The sequence below is a fragment of the Anthonomus grandis genome, chromosome 1 (genome assembly GCF_022605725.1).
Source record: "Anthonomus grandis grandis chromosome 1, icAntGran1.3, whole genome shotgun sequence".
Taxonomy (NCBI): Eukaryota; Metazoa; Arthropoda; class Insecta; order Coleoptera; family Curculionidae; genus Anthonomus; species Anthonomus grandis.
Window position 1 is genome coordinate 2,774,062 of NC_065546.1, and position 17,012 is coordinate 2,791,073.

The 17,012-nt window shown below is 31.9% G+C and overlaps 1 protein-coding gene across 1 annotated transcript in view; it reads right to left on the reverse strand.

Annotated features, from left to right (window-relative positions):
• LOC126741310 (uncharacterized) overlaps nt 1-5,764 on the reverse strand; it is a 16,953-nt gene extending 11,189 nt beyond the window's left edge. The window contains exons 1-4 of the mRNA XM_050447707.1: nt 5,558-5,764; nt 4,930-5,482; nt 3,900-4,124; nt 2,393-3,333 (exon numbers count right to left, since the gene is read on the reverse strand). Coding sequence (XP_050303664.1) covers nt 2,393-3,333; nt 3,900-4,124; nt 4,930-5,482; nt 5,558-5,764 — 1,926 coding nt within the window. The remainder of the gene's footprint in view (nt 1-2,392; nt 3,334-3,899; nt 4,125-4,929; nt 5,483-5,557) is intronic.
• Between the last annotated feature and the right edge of the window lie 11,248 nt (nt 5,765-17,012).

Sequence of the window (17,012 nt, forward strand, 5' to 3'; positions counted from 1 at the left end):
ACACATCTCGTGAGAGTTACTTTCTAATACACTGATTATTTTTCAAAACTACTACCAACATCTCTAGGTCTGGCCGGGTACTTCTGGACCACCCTCGTATTTGTGTAATTTTTTGTATTTCTAGATGGTAATAAAACTGTTTTGATTTGATTATACGCTGATTCGCCATCGGTAGTATCACACTTTATCGTAAAGCGGTTTTGCCATACATCATAATATTAAGGTATATTGATTAAATTTTTAACTAATTCCTAGGCATTTTTAGTTATATATTATATTAAATTTATATACATATAATATAATTTTAAGAAGTTTAAATATTTATAGCAAGGAAGCTGTTTAGTTATTTTTCAATAATTTCTTCCTTGAAACAATTAAAACACAAAATTCCAATTAATTCTAAGATAAAGTCAAAACTTTAGTGGCGTCCTAAATAGCAGCCATATGTTAATCGTGAATAGTACGATGCTCTTAAAATAATTGAAATTTTTAAAGAAATGCACAAAACTTGGTATTTAATTCATTCATAACCTAATAATCCGATTATCGAAATAATGCGATTTTTCCCGTCACTACTTAATATTTGGCGGTGGAAACATTTAAATTCCTAATACGTTTAATATAACACTTCAATATGTCAAATTTTTCATCGCTGATATATTACATGTTCAATTTTAGAAATAAAAAGTTATTAAAGTATTAAATAATTAAATATTAAGAAGACAAAAAGTGAAATAAAATGTCAGGAAAATGACGCTAAAGCATTAGTCAATTATTGGCGTCCGTAGTCATGAATTAAAATAAAATACTTTTATGAAGAGTCATACGTCATTTTAAGCGAAAAAATCCCTGCTTTAAGAAAAAAAGAAGTTTCGCACAATTAAAGCATCAAATAAAAAAATATTTTAAAAACAAGAAAAGATAAAATCATTCTCACGGCGGCATTAGATTGGCAATTAAACTCCCTATAGTTTTTTCTTATTTACCCAATTTTTCTATATCTTATAATTTTTAGATGTATACCTAATTAGGCCATACTGTATATAAACGATATGCTTTATTATTTGCAAGCAATCAACCTAAAAACGTCAACAATCAGCCTTAGTTGGAATAATAATTGGAAAACTGGCTTCATCCGAAGTTTCTTTGATGCCGTAGAAGTATGACCGCTGAAAAATATAAAATATGTGAATCTATTGTTACTTAGGAATAATTGACCCATCTTGTTCCTCTAAAAAATGAAATTCAAGTTTAATAATAAGCGAAAAAGCTTTTTGATAAAGTATTTAATCTCACAAAGAAGATAGTAAAAATAGCGTTTAGCGGATTGATGTCGCTTGTCAAATAAGGATACGGCAGCTAAAAATATACTTTTCTTAGCTTCGGAACACTCCATTATGGCACTCAAGGTAATTCAGCAGAAAAGCTTTGATAAATGTTTGATTTTTCTCTCAGACAATGTTTTCCGAGAGGGCACCCAAGATAAAAATATCTCCGAGGCGACGTGCGAATAGCGATAAAACTGACGTTTAATTAGAGCAAGGAAGAAATCGACGAATGCAATTTCATTAATTCGAGACAACATCTCACAATAATTTTACTTCCTATTTTTAATTCAATTTTAATAAATCAAATCTTTATTAAATCCATAAAACATGTAGTTACAACAATACATATTTTTTATTACCTATGTGAGGTGTGGATTTTGTCAGTAAAAAAATTCTAGCTTAATTAAGTATACAAATAAAATATTTATAAAATTTAAAGCATTTATGTCATGATTTATCAAAATATTAAATTTAAATATAATAAAAAGGCAAAATCGCGAGTACACAAAAATAAATAACAAGAAAATATAACATTCATTCACAATTAACTCATGCTCTAATACACAATACTAGATGAGAGTTTCATTTAAATTTTCAGCCATATACTCATGAAGAGAATAAAAGGCCTTTCTTGCGGATATATTTTTAGATCTTTCTTTATCTCTTTATCTGAAGTTTATTGGGAGTTTATTCCAGACATCTAAAATACTATGTACCACATTTTTCTTAACAAATGTAAAATTTGGTTTACAAGTCTTGAAATTGTTTTTGAACCTAGTATTATGTGGATGTTGCCCTTTCAGATTCTCAAAGAAAATTTTATTGTCAAGGATAAACGAAATACATTCATAGATATAAATACAATAAAATGTTAGGATGTTATGCTTAATAAAATATGGTTTACAGGATTCCTGATAGGGTAAATTGAATATAGTTCTCAAGCTCCTTTTTTGCAAGATAAGAACACTTTCAGAGTCCCCCGAATTCCCCCAAAGAATTATACCATATCTGACTCTGGACTGTATATAGGCATGATATGCTGAAAGGGAAGCCACTGTACCCACCTCCTGTGTTATTAGTCTCAAAGCGAAGAAATATCTGGACATATTTGCTGCCACCAACTCAACATGGGCACCCCAATCCAATCTTTCATCCATCATTACCCCAAGGAAGTTAGCTGACTGCTGTGTTCTTATCTCTGTCCTTCCAATTTGCACTAGAGAGCTTTCACTAGGCCGTTGTTTAAAGTTTAATATTTGCGTTTTGTTGACATTCAGCAGAAGATTATTTATGCTAAACCAGTCTTCTAGCAATCCAACAGTTTGGGCCACTTGATTTGCACACTCCTGATCTGTATTTTTGCTGCATATAAGACTTGTGTCATCAGCAAACATAACCATATCATCATAGACATTGGTGACATCATTGGTGTAGATTATATACAGCAATGGTCCCAGAACGGACCCCTGAGGCACACCTTTTTTTATTTCTTTGTAACCAGACTTGAACTGTCTACCATCACTCATTCTGTCAACTATACACTGCCTACGGTTTGACAAATAGGACTCTAGAAGTTTAAGGGCAACTCCTCTGATTCCATAGGCTTCTAGTTTTTTAAGCAGTATTGAATGGTCAACACTGTCAAAAGCCTTGGATAGGTCAAGAAAAATTGCCATTGTAGCTTTTCGATCATTCATTGATTTAATAATTTTCTGCAGTGCTTGATATATAGCCCTAACTGTTGATCTGCCTTTTCTAAACCCGTTCTGTAATTCTGTCAGTATTTGATGTTTCTCAAGATAAGTTTCAAGCCTGGTGTATATAATTTTTTCAAAAACCTTGTTTATATTGGGGAGCAGTGATATTGGACGGTAGTCTTTAGGTTCAGAGGGATTGTCTTTTTTGAAGACCGGTTTAACTAAAGCAATTTTGTGTGAAAGTGTTGGATAGGTACCCTGTTGAATTGATAAGTTTATGACATGAGCTAGTGGCCTTGCCAATTGCCCTGAAATCTGCTTTAAAAATGAAATAGGAATGTCATCATGACCTGTTGATCTCTTATTTTTTAGTTGTTTTATTGTGTTCTCTACTTCAGTTGGATTGGTAGGAGCCAAAAAATGCTGTTTGGATGTCTCTTTATTTTGCTTAGATCAATATTATTGTTAAAGTTAATGTCAGGACAGATATTTAAGAAGTAGTCATTAACAGTGTCAAGAAAATCAGATTCACTATCAGATTTAGTATTTGAACATTCCAATAATGATTTTTTTTGAGACTTTTTGTTTGTAAATTTTTTAATTAGAGACGATGTAGCCTTCCCTTTATTCTCAGATTCAGCAATGTATTTAAAGTTAGTAATTTTTTTAGCCTCTCTAATTACTTTTTTTAAGACCGTACAATATTTTTTAGAGTAATTTTTGCTAACATGTACAGTAATCATTTGATGAAATAAATTGTGTTTCTTTTTTGATGAGATCTTGATACCTTGTGTTAACCAGGATCTATTCTTTGAGCTTTTTGATTTTATTTTTTTTATTGGAAATATTTGGTTGAGCTTAGTATCCAAAATACCTGCCAGCTTATTAAAAGCTTTTTCAGCATCCGCCTCCCCCAGCACATCATCCCACACACAGCCAGTCAATTCAGAACATAAAGCCTGTAATTTAGATTTTGAAAATATTCTCCCCATTTTCCATGCACCAACTTCTTTGTCGGTGTTTAGACTTGTATTAATTGAGATCTGTATTGCATGGTGATCAGAAAGGGCTGTTTCCAATACTTCAGCATTGCCAAAATCTAAAAAGTTAATGAAAAAATTATCTATACATGATATTTTATTTAATAGATTTGGTCTTGTTGTATCAAATATTGTTTGATTAAAATTATAAGAGTGTAAAAGATCCAAAAATTTCTGCTTTTCCATCCCACTCTTATTTAGATTTTTTTTTGGCGATAAATTGACATTAAAATCACCTGTCATAACTATCCTAAAATTCTTGAAAGCTGAACATAAATTCTGACACAATTCCTCAAAGACACCAAGAAAAACATTAAAGTCACCAAGACATGACCTATATACACACAGAATCAATAATTTTTTTATTTTTATTTAAAATTCCACATACTTCAATTTGTCCTTCAATGCTGTAGTTCTGTATATTAAGCATCTCACTATAATATTTTTCCTTCCCATCTTGGACAAGAATGCAAACACCTCCGTGCTGACTGTGTATTCTCGTATAACAAGTAAGCAGTTGGTACCCATCAATGTGGATGAAATTCTCCTCCCCTGACCTGAGCCAGTGCTCGCTCAGGCATAAAATTTTATAATTTTTGTTAAGTTTATCTAGAGTGACTTCTAAGTCTAATGTCTTATTTCTTATACACTGGATATTTTGTGTAAATATTTGAACGTCTGGGTTTATTATTCCTGATATCGGTGGTTGTTTGGATCTCGTCTCAGGTGTAAAAAATGGTTCACCACTACACCTTTACCCCATAGCTGCGAGTTCATGATCTTTTTTTTTGTCCTCAAGCTCCACTTCAACTTTAAAAGAGTTAAGAAATTTTTGCTTTTTTGTTTTCATTTTCTCACACTTACAAGAAACATTAGCATTTTCCTTCATGTACTTCTCAAGTTGTGCATCCACTCCTAGTCCAGATATGAAGATATATCCCTTTTTTGTGGCTACACTTAAGCTAAAAGTACAGTTTTCTCCAAGCACTGGCTCAGGTCTCGCCTGCTTTGGTCTCCTTTGTTTTCTATTTGTGACAAGTTGCCAGTTGTTGTTGCCCTCTTCTACATTACTTGCTAAGCTCTCCTCTATTATGTTGTTTGCTTCTTTCTGAAAAGGCTCTTCTGGTTGTAGAGCCAAAGTTGCATGGTTTGCCTTTACAGCTGGTGATTGAACTTCTCTAACAATGTTGTTTACATTTTCTTTGGTGGCCTTGTTTGTGTTTTCCTGTTTCGGGCTCTTACTCAGCTGGATCTGATGTTGGTTCAAATTCTTAGCTGGTTTGTGGACCTCTTCTACCCCAGCTGAGGTGCTGTGGCCTTTGTTTATTGCTTCATTGTTTTTGTTTATTTTTCCCTCAAGAAATTCAACTTTCTCTCTTAAGAGACCATTGTTTTCACAAAGAATTTCATTTTTGCTCTTAAATTCGCATATAAGTTCTTTTAAAAGTAAAATTTCTGCTTGAAATTCATTATTATTTCTTTGTTTATTTACCTCTGTTGAGGTTAGGTCATGTTCTAGGCACTCAACTCGCGTTTCATCTAAGAAACGTATTTTTTCAGCCCAATCCCGGTATGCACAGGATTTATGGTACACTCTCCCACACTGGACACAAATTATGGCACTTGTTTGCTTTGTTTTACAGCAGAAAAACTTGATTTTATTGCTCGATTCGTCGAGCGCGTCTTTACTTGGCGCCATCTTGAATATGGATCCGTAGATGGATAAAGGAATTCATTTGTCATAAAATTAAATGTGATTAGGAATATACACATACGTATTACATTGCAGAACCAAAAAAAATCTGCGGCATTAATTTTGTTAATTATTTTTTTAAACACTTAGATTAGTCATGCACAGTATGCATTTACTTTTTTTTGGATTGGCTCTCGTTCGTGAGATAAAGGAGAGTATTGGAATATTCACAAATAAATTTTGTTCACATATTTTTGTTGAATGTGCCGAAATATCACAAAGTTTGTTGAAAAGACCTACCAAGCATACTTTGGGATAAGCCTTAAACAAAAAAATAAATATTGGGTGCCCAATATCGTGTGTAATTCTTGTGTAGAATCTTTGCGATACTGGAGTCAAGGCGAACGTAAAGGATTTGAATTTGGAGTGCCGATGATATGGACTGTACCAACTAATCATTTTAATGATTGTTATTTTTATGCAGTGAATGTGAAAGATATTAACTGGTATAAATAACGCACTTTAACGGTTTATCTTAATGCGGATCATCTACTACAAACTGTGATGAACTGTGTTGAAACGTTAGAGATGTCAGACAATTAAACAAGCGACAGCGAAAATGAGTTCGAAGGAAGTAGTTCTACAAAACAAGGATTTTCTCAAGAGGAGCTCAATGCCTTGGCTGGTAATTTGAATTTATCAAAAAAATCGGCCGAAATTTTTGCTTCCAGACTAAAACAAAAACACTGTCTTCAACCTGGTGTTACTGTTTAGGACCAGGGAGCAAGACCTTCTTTGTTACTTTACCAAAGAAGACAGTTTTGTATTTTGTAACAATGTTTCCGAACTCTTAATTAATATAGGCCTTCCCGAATATAAGCCTGAATATTGGAGGCTTTTTATAGATAGCTCAAGAAAAAAGTTTTAAATATGTATGTCAAAAATTTACAGCTCTCAGTATGGAAAAATTGAAAGCAGGTATTTTCGATGGACCGCAAATACGTACACTTATAAAAGACACTGAATTCATACACCATATAACAGAAATGACTAAGCTTCGTTTAAGTAGTCAAATATTTTTTGGGAAATGACAAAGGACCAGAATATTCAGAATTATATAGTTGCTTTTCTCCTCTTAATGTTTTTCGCTTTAGCTTTGTTCAATTCTTTTATCTTGGGCAAAAGATTTTACATGTCATAAATCTTTCAAGATGTCCCCGTGAAAATTCCCTTTGAAGGATTTGTTTGCATGATACAAAGGATCGGAACTTGTTAGGGTCTATATAAAAATTAATGACTAACAGGGTAATAATTTTTGAGTCTACTTGTTTCTTTTTTTACCCTAGTCATAAAAATGTATATACGATTTATATTTCTCGATAGGATTTTTTTAGACTAGATTTTTTAGTTGTGGGTATTAAGGTTTGTTTGAAGCTTAAAACTGAGCAACAAAGAATATATTTTTCTTTATATTAAACTAAGATAATGTGATAAAATTCAGGCAGTAACTCTACACTAGCTCCAAAGCAAATAAATGTAAAATCTTTCAGTTTTTTTACAAGTAAGCTACAATTATGTTCACTAAATATAGCATTTGAATTTAAGGCTGCATGTTAGTAATACATCACTTATTTTTATAAAAACATAGTACAATAGTTTTTATATGCAATGCATAACAAAAATGGATACGATGAAATGGATAAATATTAATAAAAAATATTAAGCTGGCATTATTGAATATTAATATTTATTTTTCTGTTATTTATAGAACTATTTATAAAGATAACGCTATTTTTATAAAGGCTGTAGGTCCTCGGTCCATTTACAGTACAAAAAACACCCTTTTAAAATATCCACAATTATGTTGGATATTTTAAATAAATTGAAGTACAATTAAAATAAAGCTGTTAATTGGAGTTTTCGTTATGGGGAGCTTTATTTTAGATTAATTAAAGTTTCTTAATGTATCTGATTAACAAAATTGATTTATTACTTGAAACAGACTTTTATATTTATAAACTTAAATTATTGGATTTTAAACAATAAAACAGGGTCAAACTAGTAAAATTCTTACTTAATCAAGATAGACATTAGGTATATTTTATTTATCGGAGGTTTAATAAAAAATCAATAGCTCTTCTTTTACTTATTCCCTTTTATCGTTTAATTCTTTTATCCTCGAAGGCAAAAATAAACGACGAATCCATTTATTAATTCGAAATTTCAGTATTGACTACTCTTCTTAATGTCTTACACTTTAAAACTGTGATTTTTTTTTATCTTGGGCGAAGATTTTTATTAATTTATATAAATATTTATTATATAAGGTGAAGCAAGATTCTTGATTTATTTCTAGGTTACAAGTTATAGGTCTTTCAAAATGTTTCTGCGATCCGTAAGAATTATTATGCATAACACAAAGGATTGGAGAGTGTTAGGATCTATACATAAATTAAAAAGGGACAGTATTTTTGAAAAATCAATTGGTTCCTTTTTTACCCTAGTCTTAAACAATGCATTTCTATAGCCCTTAATCGGAGTTTTTTAGACTCTTATTAACGGAAATTTGGGTTTTTTGAAAGTGTGTATTGATGTTGGGTCTGTAGCCAAATTTAAGAAAAAAAGCGTATTTTATACAAGAAAAAAATAATACAACAATATTAGAGGTATAGAAGTAATTTTAGTACTGTGTGGTTGTTGATAAACTAGAAAGAGATTCTTTTTTCTTCTAGTATTTTAATAACCGAAAGTCTTTTTTTCTTCTCCTTACAAATAGGCTACATCAAATTCTCTAGGAGAGGCTTTAGAATTTAAGACTGCATTTTAAGTACATAAGAGACTAATTAAAAACTGTAGTTCAATAGAGTTTTTTTTTAAGAAAACGCATAACATAAATGGGCATGATCTACCCTTTAATAATACATTTTTATTTTTATATATTATCATTGACTTGACAGTCTTTAATGGCAATGCATATTTACAATACACATGATGCGCATTTTATTTATTATTTTTGTAAAAAAAAAAAGAATATCTCTTCTTCTTTTTTTAAATTTTTTAACTCTTTTGTCTTTAAAGAAGAAAATAAATGACCCTCGATTCACATTAAGATTGTTCATATTCTTTTTAACTTAAAACACTTTAAAAATTAAACGTTCTGTCTAAATATGTAATCTTTAAGTCACAATAAAATTCCTAATTTATTTTTAGATAACACTTCATAAATCCCTCAATGATCTCTAAAAAATTGTTTGCATGACACAAAGGACCGGAGAATGTTAGCTCTATATATAAATTAAAAAGGAACAGAGTAGCAAGTTTTGATAAATCCATTTGTTTCTTTTTTACCCCACGTTCAAAGAACATTTCTATAGTCTCTAATAGGATTATTTTAGACCCTTAAGAAAATTTGTTTTTTTTATGTGGGTACGGCATTTGGGGCGAAGATGGAAAAAGAGTAAAAATTAATTTTTTAGACAAAAGATAGTAATGTTGAGGACACAGTTGTAGGTAAACCAGATTATTTTTTTTCTCCTAGTATTATTGCATTAAAAAGTTTCTTCTTGGCCTCCTTACTAGCAAGCTACAATTAATTTTTTAGGTGAGGCTGTTCAATGAGTAAATTTGGAGCTATTTTCTCATCTTAAGTTTCTAATCTTTAAGAAATTTTGAAGCCTTTCTTAAGACAATCCATAATAAAAATTTACATGTGTTACACTTTCTTAACAACCTATTATTGCTAAATATTAACATACATTTTTTATTTATGAATATAATATAATATCAAAATATTAGAGTTGTAGAAACTAATTTTTTTAGACAAAAGATATTGAAGTAATATTGAAATTACAGCTATAGATAAACTATAGATTTTTTTCTTTTTGGTATTTTTACTTGGAATGTAAGATGTAAAGACAGAGAAAAGAATAGTAAGGCTCTACTTACAAGAAATCATCTTTCTATTATTTAAATAATTTTATGTCAATTAGAAGGAAATTAAACTTCGCAAAAGAATCTCTCTTAATATAAGGTATGTAGTCCTAGTTTACCTTTTATATATTTTATTTTTATTTCCCTTTATAAGAAATATTTATTATAATATACACAAATATGTTGCAACAACAAATTGACTTAAACAAAATTAATAATAAATTATTTTATATCTAAATAAACCCTTTATGATTCGGGGATTTATGACGGTCTTGCATGCTACACATAGTTTGTAAGGGTTTAAACGGCAGAGGGTTTAAGGTCGACCCTTTGTCACCGGCATACCCTTCTCGGTCAAACGTTGCATTATCACTTGCAAGGGAATGCCTAATTAACTCAGATTAGCTGCAGCGTATAATTTAGGATTAAATAAGCTGGAAAATTGCTTGGTCTATAATGTAAACGAGAGGATGCCAAAAACTTCCTCGAGAAATGTTACTCTTCGCACATTTTCACAGAGGAAATTGCTCTGGATGGAAATCGCTAGAAAGTATCATAACTTTAAGGTAAGAAATACCTTTTATTAAAGCCTTGATTACTTTTGAGGATTTATTATTATTACAGTAAAAATTCATATCCTAGGCGAATAAATTTTTGCATCCGCTAAACATTTTACCAAAAAATTTAGGATAACACCAGAGATAATCTTCGATCAAGTCCTTTATTACTCTCGAAGATATAAAAACAAGGCTCATTATTCATTTCCTCACGATAAACTTTCCAGCAAGACATCCAAGCGGAAAATAAAGGCCGCTGCTTTGCCGGTTGTATCATAAATATTTTTCAAGACGTTCTGAGGTATATTTATTTACCTTCTTTTATCTGTAAAATTGTTTTTACCTGATGGGCTTACCAAGTTTTACATGAAAAATTACACGAAATTAGTTTCGCATCGAGATAAAAAAAAGTTATAGCGATAAAGAAAATTGTCTGGAAAATCATTTTAGGCATATGTTCGTGAAAATTTAAAAAGTAAGTTTTATATTTCCATTAAAAGTTTTTAATTAAATTATCGGAGTTAAACATTAAAAGAGAGTGATTTACCATGCCGCCTTTTTTAATTATGCGCATAGGCGTAATTAGCTATTTGTTCTGCTCTAATTACAGACTAATAAGGAGAGCTTACCATTCTAGCCTTACCTCTTTAACAAAAATTGAAATATTGGATATGTAATTGAAAACTGGATATGACCTATATTCTTTTATTAATCATAATTATTAATTTAACTTTTGATTCCTTGCTTACTATAAAATAGTTTCTTCTAGTGCACATGATTTAATTGAAACCTTTTATCAATTTTAATGCGATTAATTAGGCAGTTTCTGGTTGACTTTTTTTTATGGTAAACACAAGCACAAGAGGAAATATATTTGTGGGCATTTATCTTGAATCGCTGTAGGTTGTATGCGTCGGGAAATATGTGAGGTGGAAGCCCGTTCCACTAAGAAGATGTTCTCCAGATGAGTGAGTTCCGATACAGCGACGTCCTTGGGGTAGGCAGGTGGACTCGATGTTGATGAGCCGCAACTGCTAGACGGATCCTTCTTGCCGGAACAGCCCTGGGTGGAATCAGGCCTGCCAGCTCAGAGGAGCACTTACCGTGATAATAACGGTAGAATAAACAGAGATCAGCCAACTTTCTCCTGTGTTCCAGACTATCCAGACTCTTTGTCAGTTGTGGTTTGTCGATAGGACGAATAGCTCTCTTCTGTATAGAATCCAGCAGGTTTAAACTATGCTTGGGTGTAGAGCTCCAGACATGCTAGCAATACTCGAGTGAAGGGCGTATTTGAGCCTTATAAAGAGTCAGCAGCTGTTCTGGTGTATATCGTTTTGAAAAGCACTCCGAGTTTTTTGGAAGCCGCCCTGGCGACCTCGGCAACGTGGTCATGCCAGGATACACTGTTGGTGACCTCGACTCCTAGAAGATGTAAAGATGATTTCATTGGCAATGTTTTCCCTGCTATAACCAGCTATCAATTTGTGGTCCGATGTTCCTAGGGGGGCATGTACTAATACAGTGTACGAGTCAGGTTCTGAAGCCAAGACCAGATCTAGTAGACTCGCGAACTCGCCGTCTCGATCGGGGATTCTGGTAGGTTCTTCCACAAGCTGCGTAAGCCCGCATATGGTGGCAAATAGCTAAGCTTCTCGTCCTTCATCGTCGTTCTTGTTGCAGAAGCGCAGCCAGTTGATATTGTGAACGTTAAAATCACCCATGGCGATGATTTCTGCGCTTGGGTAGTTAATTTGCAGATGGTTAATGCAATTAACCAGGTTCAAAAAGAGCCGTCTATATTGGGTGTCGCTTGGTGGTCTGTAGATACAGCAGATAAATTTCGTGGCACCACTGGCTATTATTTTGAACCACATGACGTCGAAGTCCGCAGGTTGAAGCGTTTCCTCCCACTGGCAACTCAAATCGTTCTTGACAAATACTGCCAATCCAAAGTTTAGTCGAAATCGGGTGTGTAGATCGTATCCAGGATAAATGAGGTGAACATAATTTGTTGTTGAAGGTTTCAGCTTTGTTTCTGCCAATGCCAGAATGTGAGGCTTATTTGATTGCAGGTGTTGGTGTACTGCATTAATATTGGTGTTTAGGCCTCTGATGTTGCAGAAATTGATTTTTAGGATTTTTGATCCGCCTGATGGACCCCCCCGACCAGCCTCCGCTCGGAGATCCGAATGGGAGGCGAGTTTACCGCCGGAAAGTTTTGGTCGTGAGGGCGCCATTATGCATTTACTTTTCTTCTCCATTTCCCCTTTGGAAACCGGACACATCGACATGGCGGCGAAACGTGAGTTCCATGGAACCACTTCACGCCGCCTGAGTCCTTTGTGGTGGTATTGAACTGGGCGATGCAAGTGGACAACATCTACCACCTAAGGGGTTGCTCTTTTAGTCGCCTTTTACGACAGGCAGAGCGTACCGGAGAGCTATTCTACCCCGGCCCTCCCCGGACTAATACATGCATAATCAAAATCAATATGACACACAGATTTTTTATAACAGTATATTATGGTTTTTTTGTAAAATACGAAGCAGCAAGCTGGTAAGCTCCTATATAGCGTAAAAAAATTATATATAGGTAAGGATTATACCATCTTATAGAAATTTAAGATCGCTATCTAGAGCTCATTTAGGTTTATAGTGTCTTATCTCTCTTTATCATATCATAGTGTGGAATAGCTTTTAATAAATTTAATTTAATAAAGCTCTATGCAAGAAACTTTTATTTTAATAGGTTTTTTAGTTTCAGAATATTACGCCATCCTTTAATTATTTTATTTTAACATTTTTTTTCGGTCTATTTATTCAGTTATTACTTACTATTCTCTCGATTTTTTTTGATATACAAATAATTAAATATATTTTTTATTTATAATTTTGTGCGTAACCAAAATAATATTAAACTACAATTTTTTTATGAAACCTTAAAAATGTATAATTCTTGTATGTAATCTAATACAATACATCAAATAACAATAGTAGCACATTTTTTTAGGTTATATATATTAAAAAAAAACAGTTTAGTAAATTGAAAATAATTAATATTTAAATATAAGCGTTTTAGATCATAATTATTCGATATCTCCATTAATTAACATTTTGCTTCATTATCTCATCACCATAACTTTTTGTTTACTTTAATTCACAAAAAAATATTCAATAAAACGACCGTAAAAAACTGATAAATACATTTGTGTTTATATAAAAATAAATATGTTATATTATATACAATATTTACGTGTTTCAAGAACACATAATTCATGCAATAAGTAAAATTTTTAATTAAATTATTAGATTTTTATGTAATCAATATAGGCAACTCTCCAGTCAACATTGTACTTGTTATAGATTTATTCAGATATGGGTTGTTCTACAGAAACAGACAAATTATAAAAACTGATAAAAATTTGCGTTTAATAAAAAATAAATATATGAGATAATATTTTTTTTAAATAATAGAAGTCCTATATTTAGATATTAATAATTCTCGGTAAAAAAGAAAAATTAATAATTAATTTATTGAATTTAAAGTCTAAAAAGTCAACTTCGAGGCCGTCACTAAGCAGCCTTACAACATTTAAAGTGAAGTGCTTTAAAAAAAAAATAGGTAATGCCATTAAATTGTATGCAAGCCAATTAATAACAAACAGTTTTAATTTTATAGATTTATTTATCTTGAAAGATTATGATAAAACCAAAAATTATAAAAATCTACTAAAACTTGTCACTTAATTTTGAAGTCAACTCCGAGGCACGCAAAATGCCGCGAATATTTAAAAGTAACAACGTGATTCCCCTTTATTACGTTAAACGGAAATCTTTTCTTTAGTATCAAGTGAGACGTAGACGAGAGTGCATTTATCGAAGTTTTAAACCAAAATTTGTGATTTTTTTATCAACTAAAAGGTAAGCGTATGTTTTTTATAGATCAACACCGAATCCTATTTTTTGTTAAAAAAAAATAAAAATGGAAACTTTATTAACGGAAAATATAAAAAACATTTGCCCTTGGTTTTTTTGTAACTTTTTTGATGCTTTATACATACGTTTTTCTTGTTTTTTTTAAATTTTAAATCTATTTATCAACTCCGAGGCAGTCAACACCGAAGCCTTTAAATGCCTGGGTGTTGACATGAAAGCTTCGGAGTTGACAATAGGTAATATTTTATAAGATTTATAAGTAATGCATTAATTTTATTTCGTTACTTTAGTTTTTTTACCTATATATAACTTTCGGCTTATATCTTCATTTTTACAGACTTCATAAAAATAAGAAACAATAATGGCGAAGCATAAATCAGATGAGGAGAAAAAAAAAAGAAAGACAGAAATTCAGCGCATCCGAAGAGAGAAATTAAAGACTAACGAAAGAGCTTACGAACTCGCGAAAAATAAAGAACGAGAAAGGTGGAAACGCAGAATAGAGCAAGGCAAAATTAAAAAAATCAACGACTTATCTCGTGGGGACAAAAAGAGTCAAAGGGCGAAATGGGTGGTGAGTACAAAAAAGCAAAGGTAAAAAAACAAAAAAGCACAAGTGAATCAGGCATGATTTTTGGAAGATAATACTCCACCTTCAAGTTCATCAACTAGTTTTAGTGGAAGAATGGGTTCAAGTAGAGCTGCGGTTGGAAGAAGAAGGGTTAGGAAGGATAGATCCAAAGCATATAGGACTATCGCTATGTTAAAATCCAATGTAAATTCGGCTAGTAAATTACACTTTAAGTACAAATCGAAATATTATAGACTTAGGTCTAAAATCCGAAATATCAAACGAAACGCGCCTAATTCTAAAGTGGAACAGTTACTATATAATTATACAGTGCCTCCAGAAGTAAAGAAACCTTTAATATTCCACGAGGTATTAACTTCGCAGATTGCAAGCAATAAAAAATATAAAGAAAAAAACAGAAAGAGCTGTAGCACGCAAAATTTTAACTAGTCCGTTGTTAAGAAAATATAAATTTATTAGTCGAAGTGGTTTATCAAGATGCAAGGGAAAAGAAATTTCTATTAGCTCAAAAAGAAAGAAATATAAAGAGTTAAAAGTTAAGGTTAAATATTTTTTTGAGAAAGATTCCTCCAGTCGGCTATGTCCTGGTAAAAGAAATACTATTACTAAGCACGGCATAAAAAAGCAAAAAAGATTGTTAAACAAATCTCTTCAACTATTACATAGAGATTTTATGCGGGAAAACAGTGTTCCAATTAGTTATTCTTTGTTCTGTCGCTTAAGGCCATTTTGGATAGTTTTCCCTAACATTAACAAACGAGACACTTGCCTGTGTACCTTATGTGAAAACATCGAACTTTTGGTTAAGAGATTGAAATTTTTTGGAATGGTCAATGAAAGTTCAGCAGAAATGCTATATAGATCAATTTGCTGCGTGGATATTAAGAAGAAATGCTTAGAACGCAAGTGTCTTGTTTGTGCCACAAACCAGATCAAATTTAATCATTACCAAACTGAGGAAGAAGGTTTTTATTTTAAGTGGTGCACAACAACTCAGACCCTTATTATTTCTGGAAAAGAAAAGGTGTGCAAGAAAGTAATTCGAACCAAAGTGCGTTCTGCCAAGAGCGAAATGGCTAAAAGTTTAATTAGTTCATTTGAAAGCTACATGAAACACATTTTAAATCGAAATCATCAATCAACAAAGAGCTGGAAAATTAAAAAAAATATATTACGGATAATGAAATCATTTTTCATTTAGATTTTTCAGAGAACTATGTTCAAAGGAGCAAGCTGTGTTGCATACCGTTGTAATATACTATAAAATGCAAAACAATGTAGTTCATCGGTCTTATTGTACCATCTCTGAATGTACACGAAAAGATCCAATCGCAATTCTTGCTCATTTAAAACATCTATTTGCAGATATGAATAATATCAAACAAAAAATTACAAAAATTCATTTTATTAGCAATGGACCATCCACGCAGTATCGAAACTTCAAAATCTTTTAGATTTTTGGTGTTGAGATTCCTAAACTCTTCCCTGAACTCTCTGCTGCTACTTGGAATTACACAGAAAAGGGCTACGGAAAAGGAGCTCTCGATGGCGTAGGTGGTTCCTTAAAGCGTACCGCATATAAAATCGTTTCTTTAGGAGAAGACATTCCTAACGTCTCTTCGTTAATTGAGGTTTTAAAAGCCAATGTGTAAGCAGTATCCATTATCCATTATCTATGTTTCAGCAAAAAATATTAAGTTTTGACAATATTTTACCCGATAAAATTAATCGCTTTAAAGGATGCTTGCAGACACATCAAATTACATGGTCTGCAATGTCTTTATATATGCTAAATATTTAGGTTGATAATTTCTTTAACATTAATTAAAAGATTATCGTGTAAATTATCACGATATTTATTCTTCCGATTCAGCAGAAGAAGAAGACGAAGATGATTTACCGTTAAGTCATTTTTTAAATCTAAGCAAGGAAAGAAAGCCATTATTGTCCTGTGAGATCAGCAATTACGTAGTTGTTCGATTTGAAGGAAAGAAAACAATTAAGCATTTTATAGGACTTACTACAACCATAGTTGATTTAGAAAACTATGAGGTAAAATTTCTTAGAAAATCTAGGAATCTGTATTTTGTATACCTACCAGTGGACGATATCGGAGTGGTTGAACGAAAATTTGTTGAAAAAATTTTGGATGCACCAGTAATTGATAAACGACGTCATCATTTTTTTAAACATTCCTCTTTAATTAATTATAATAGTTTTTAATTAATTAGACGTA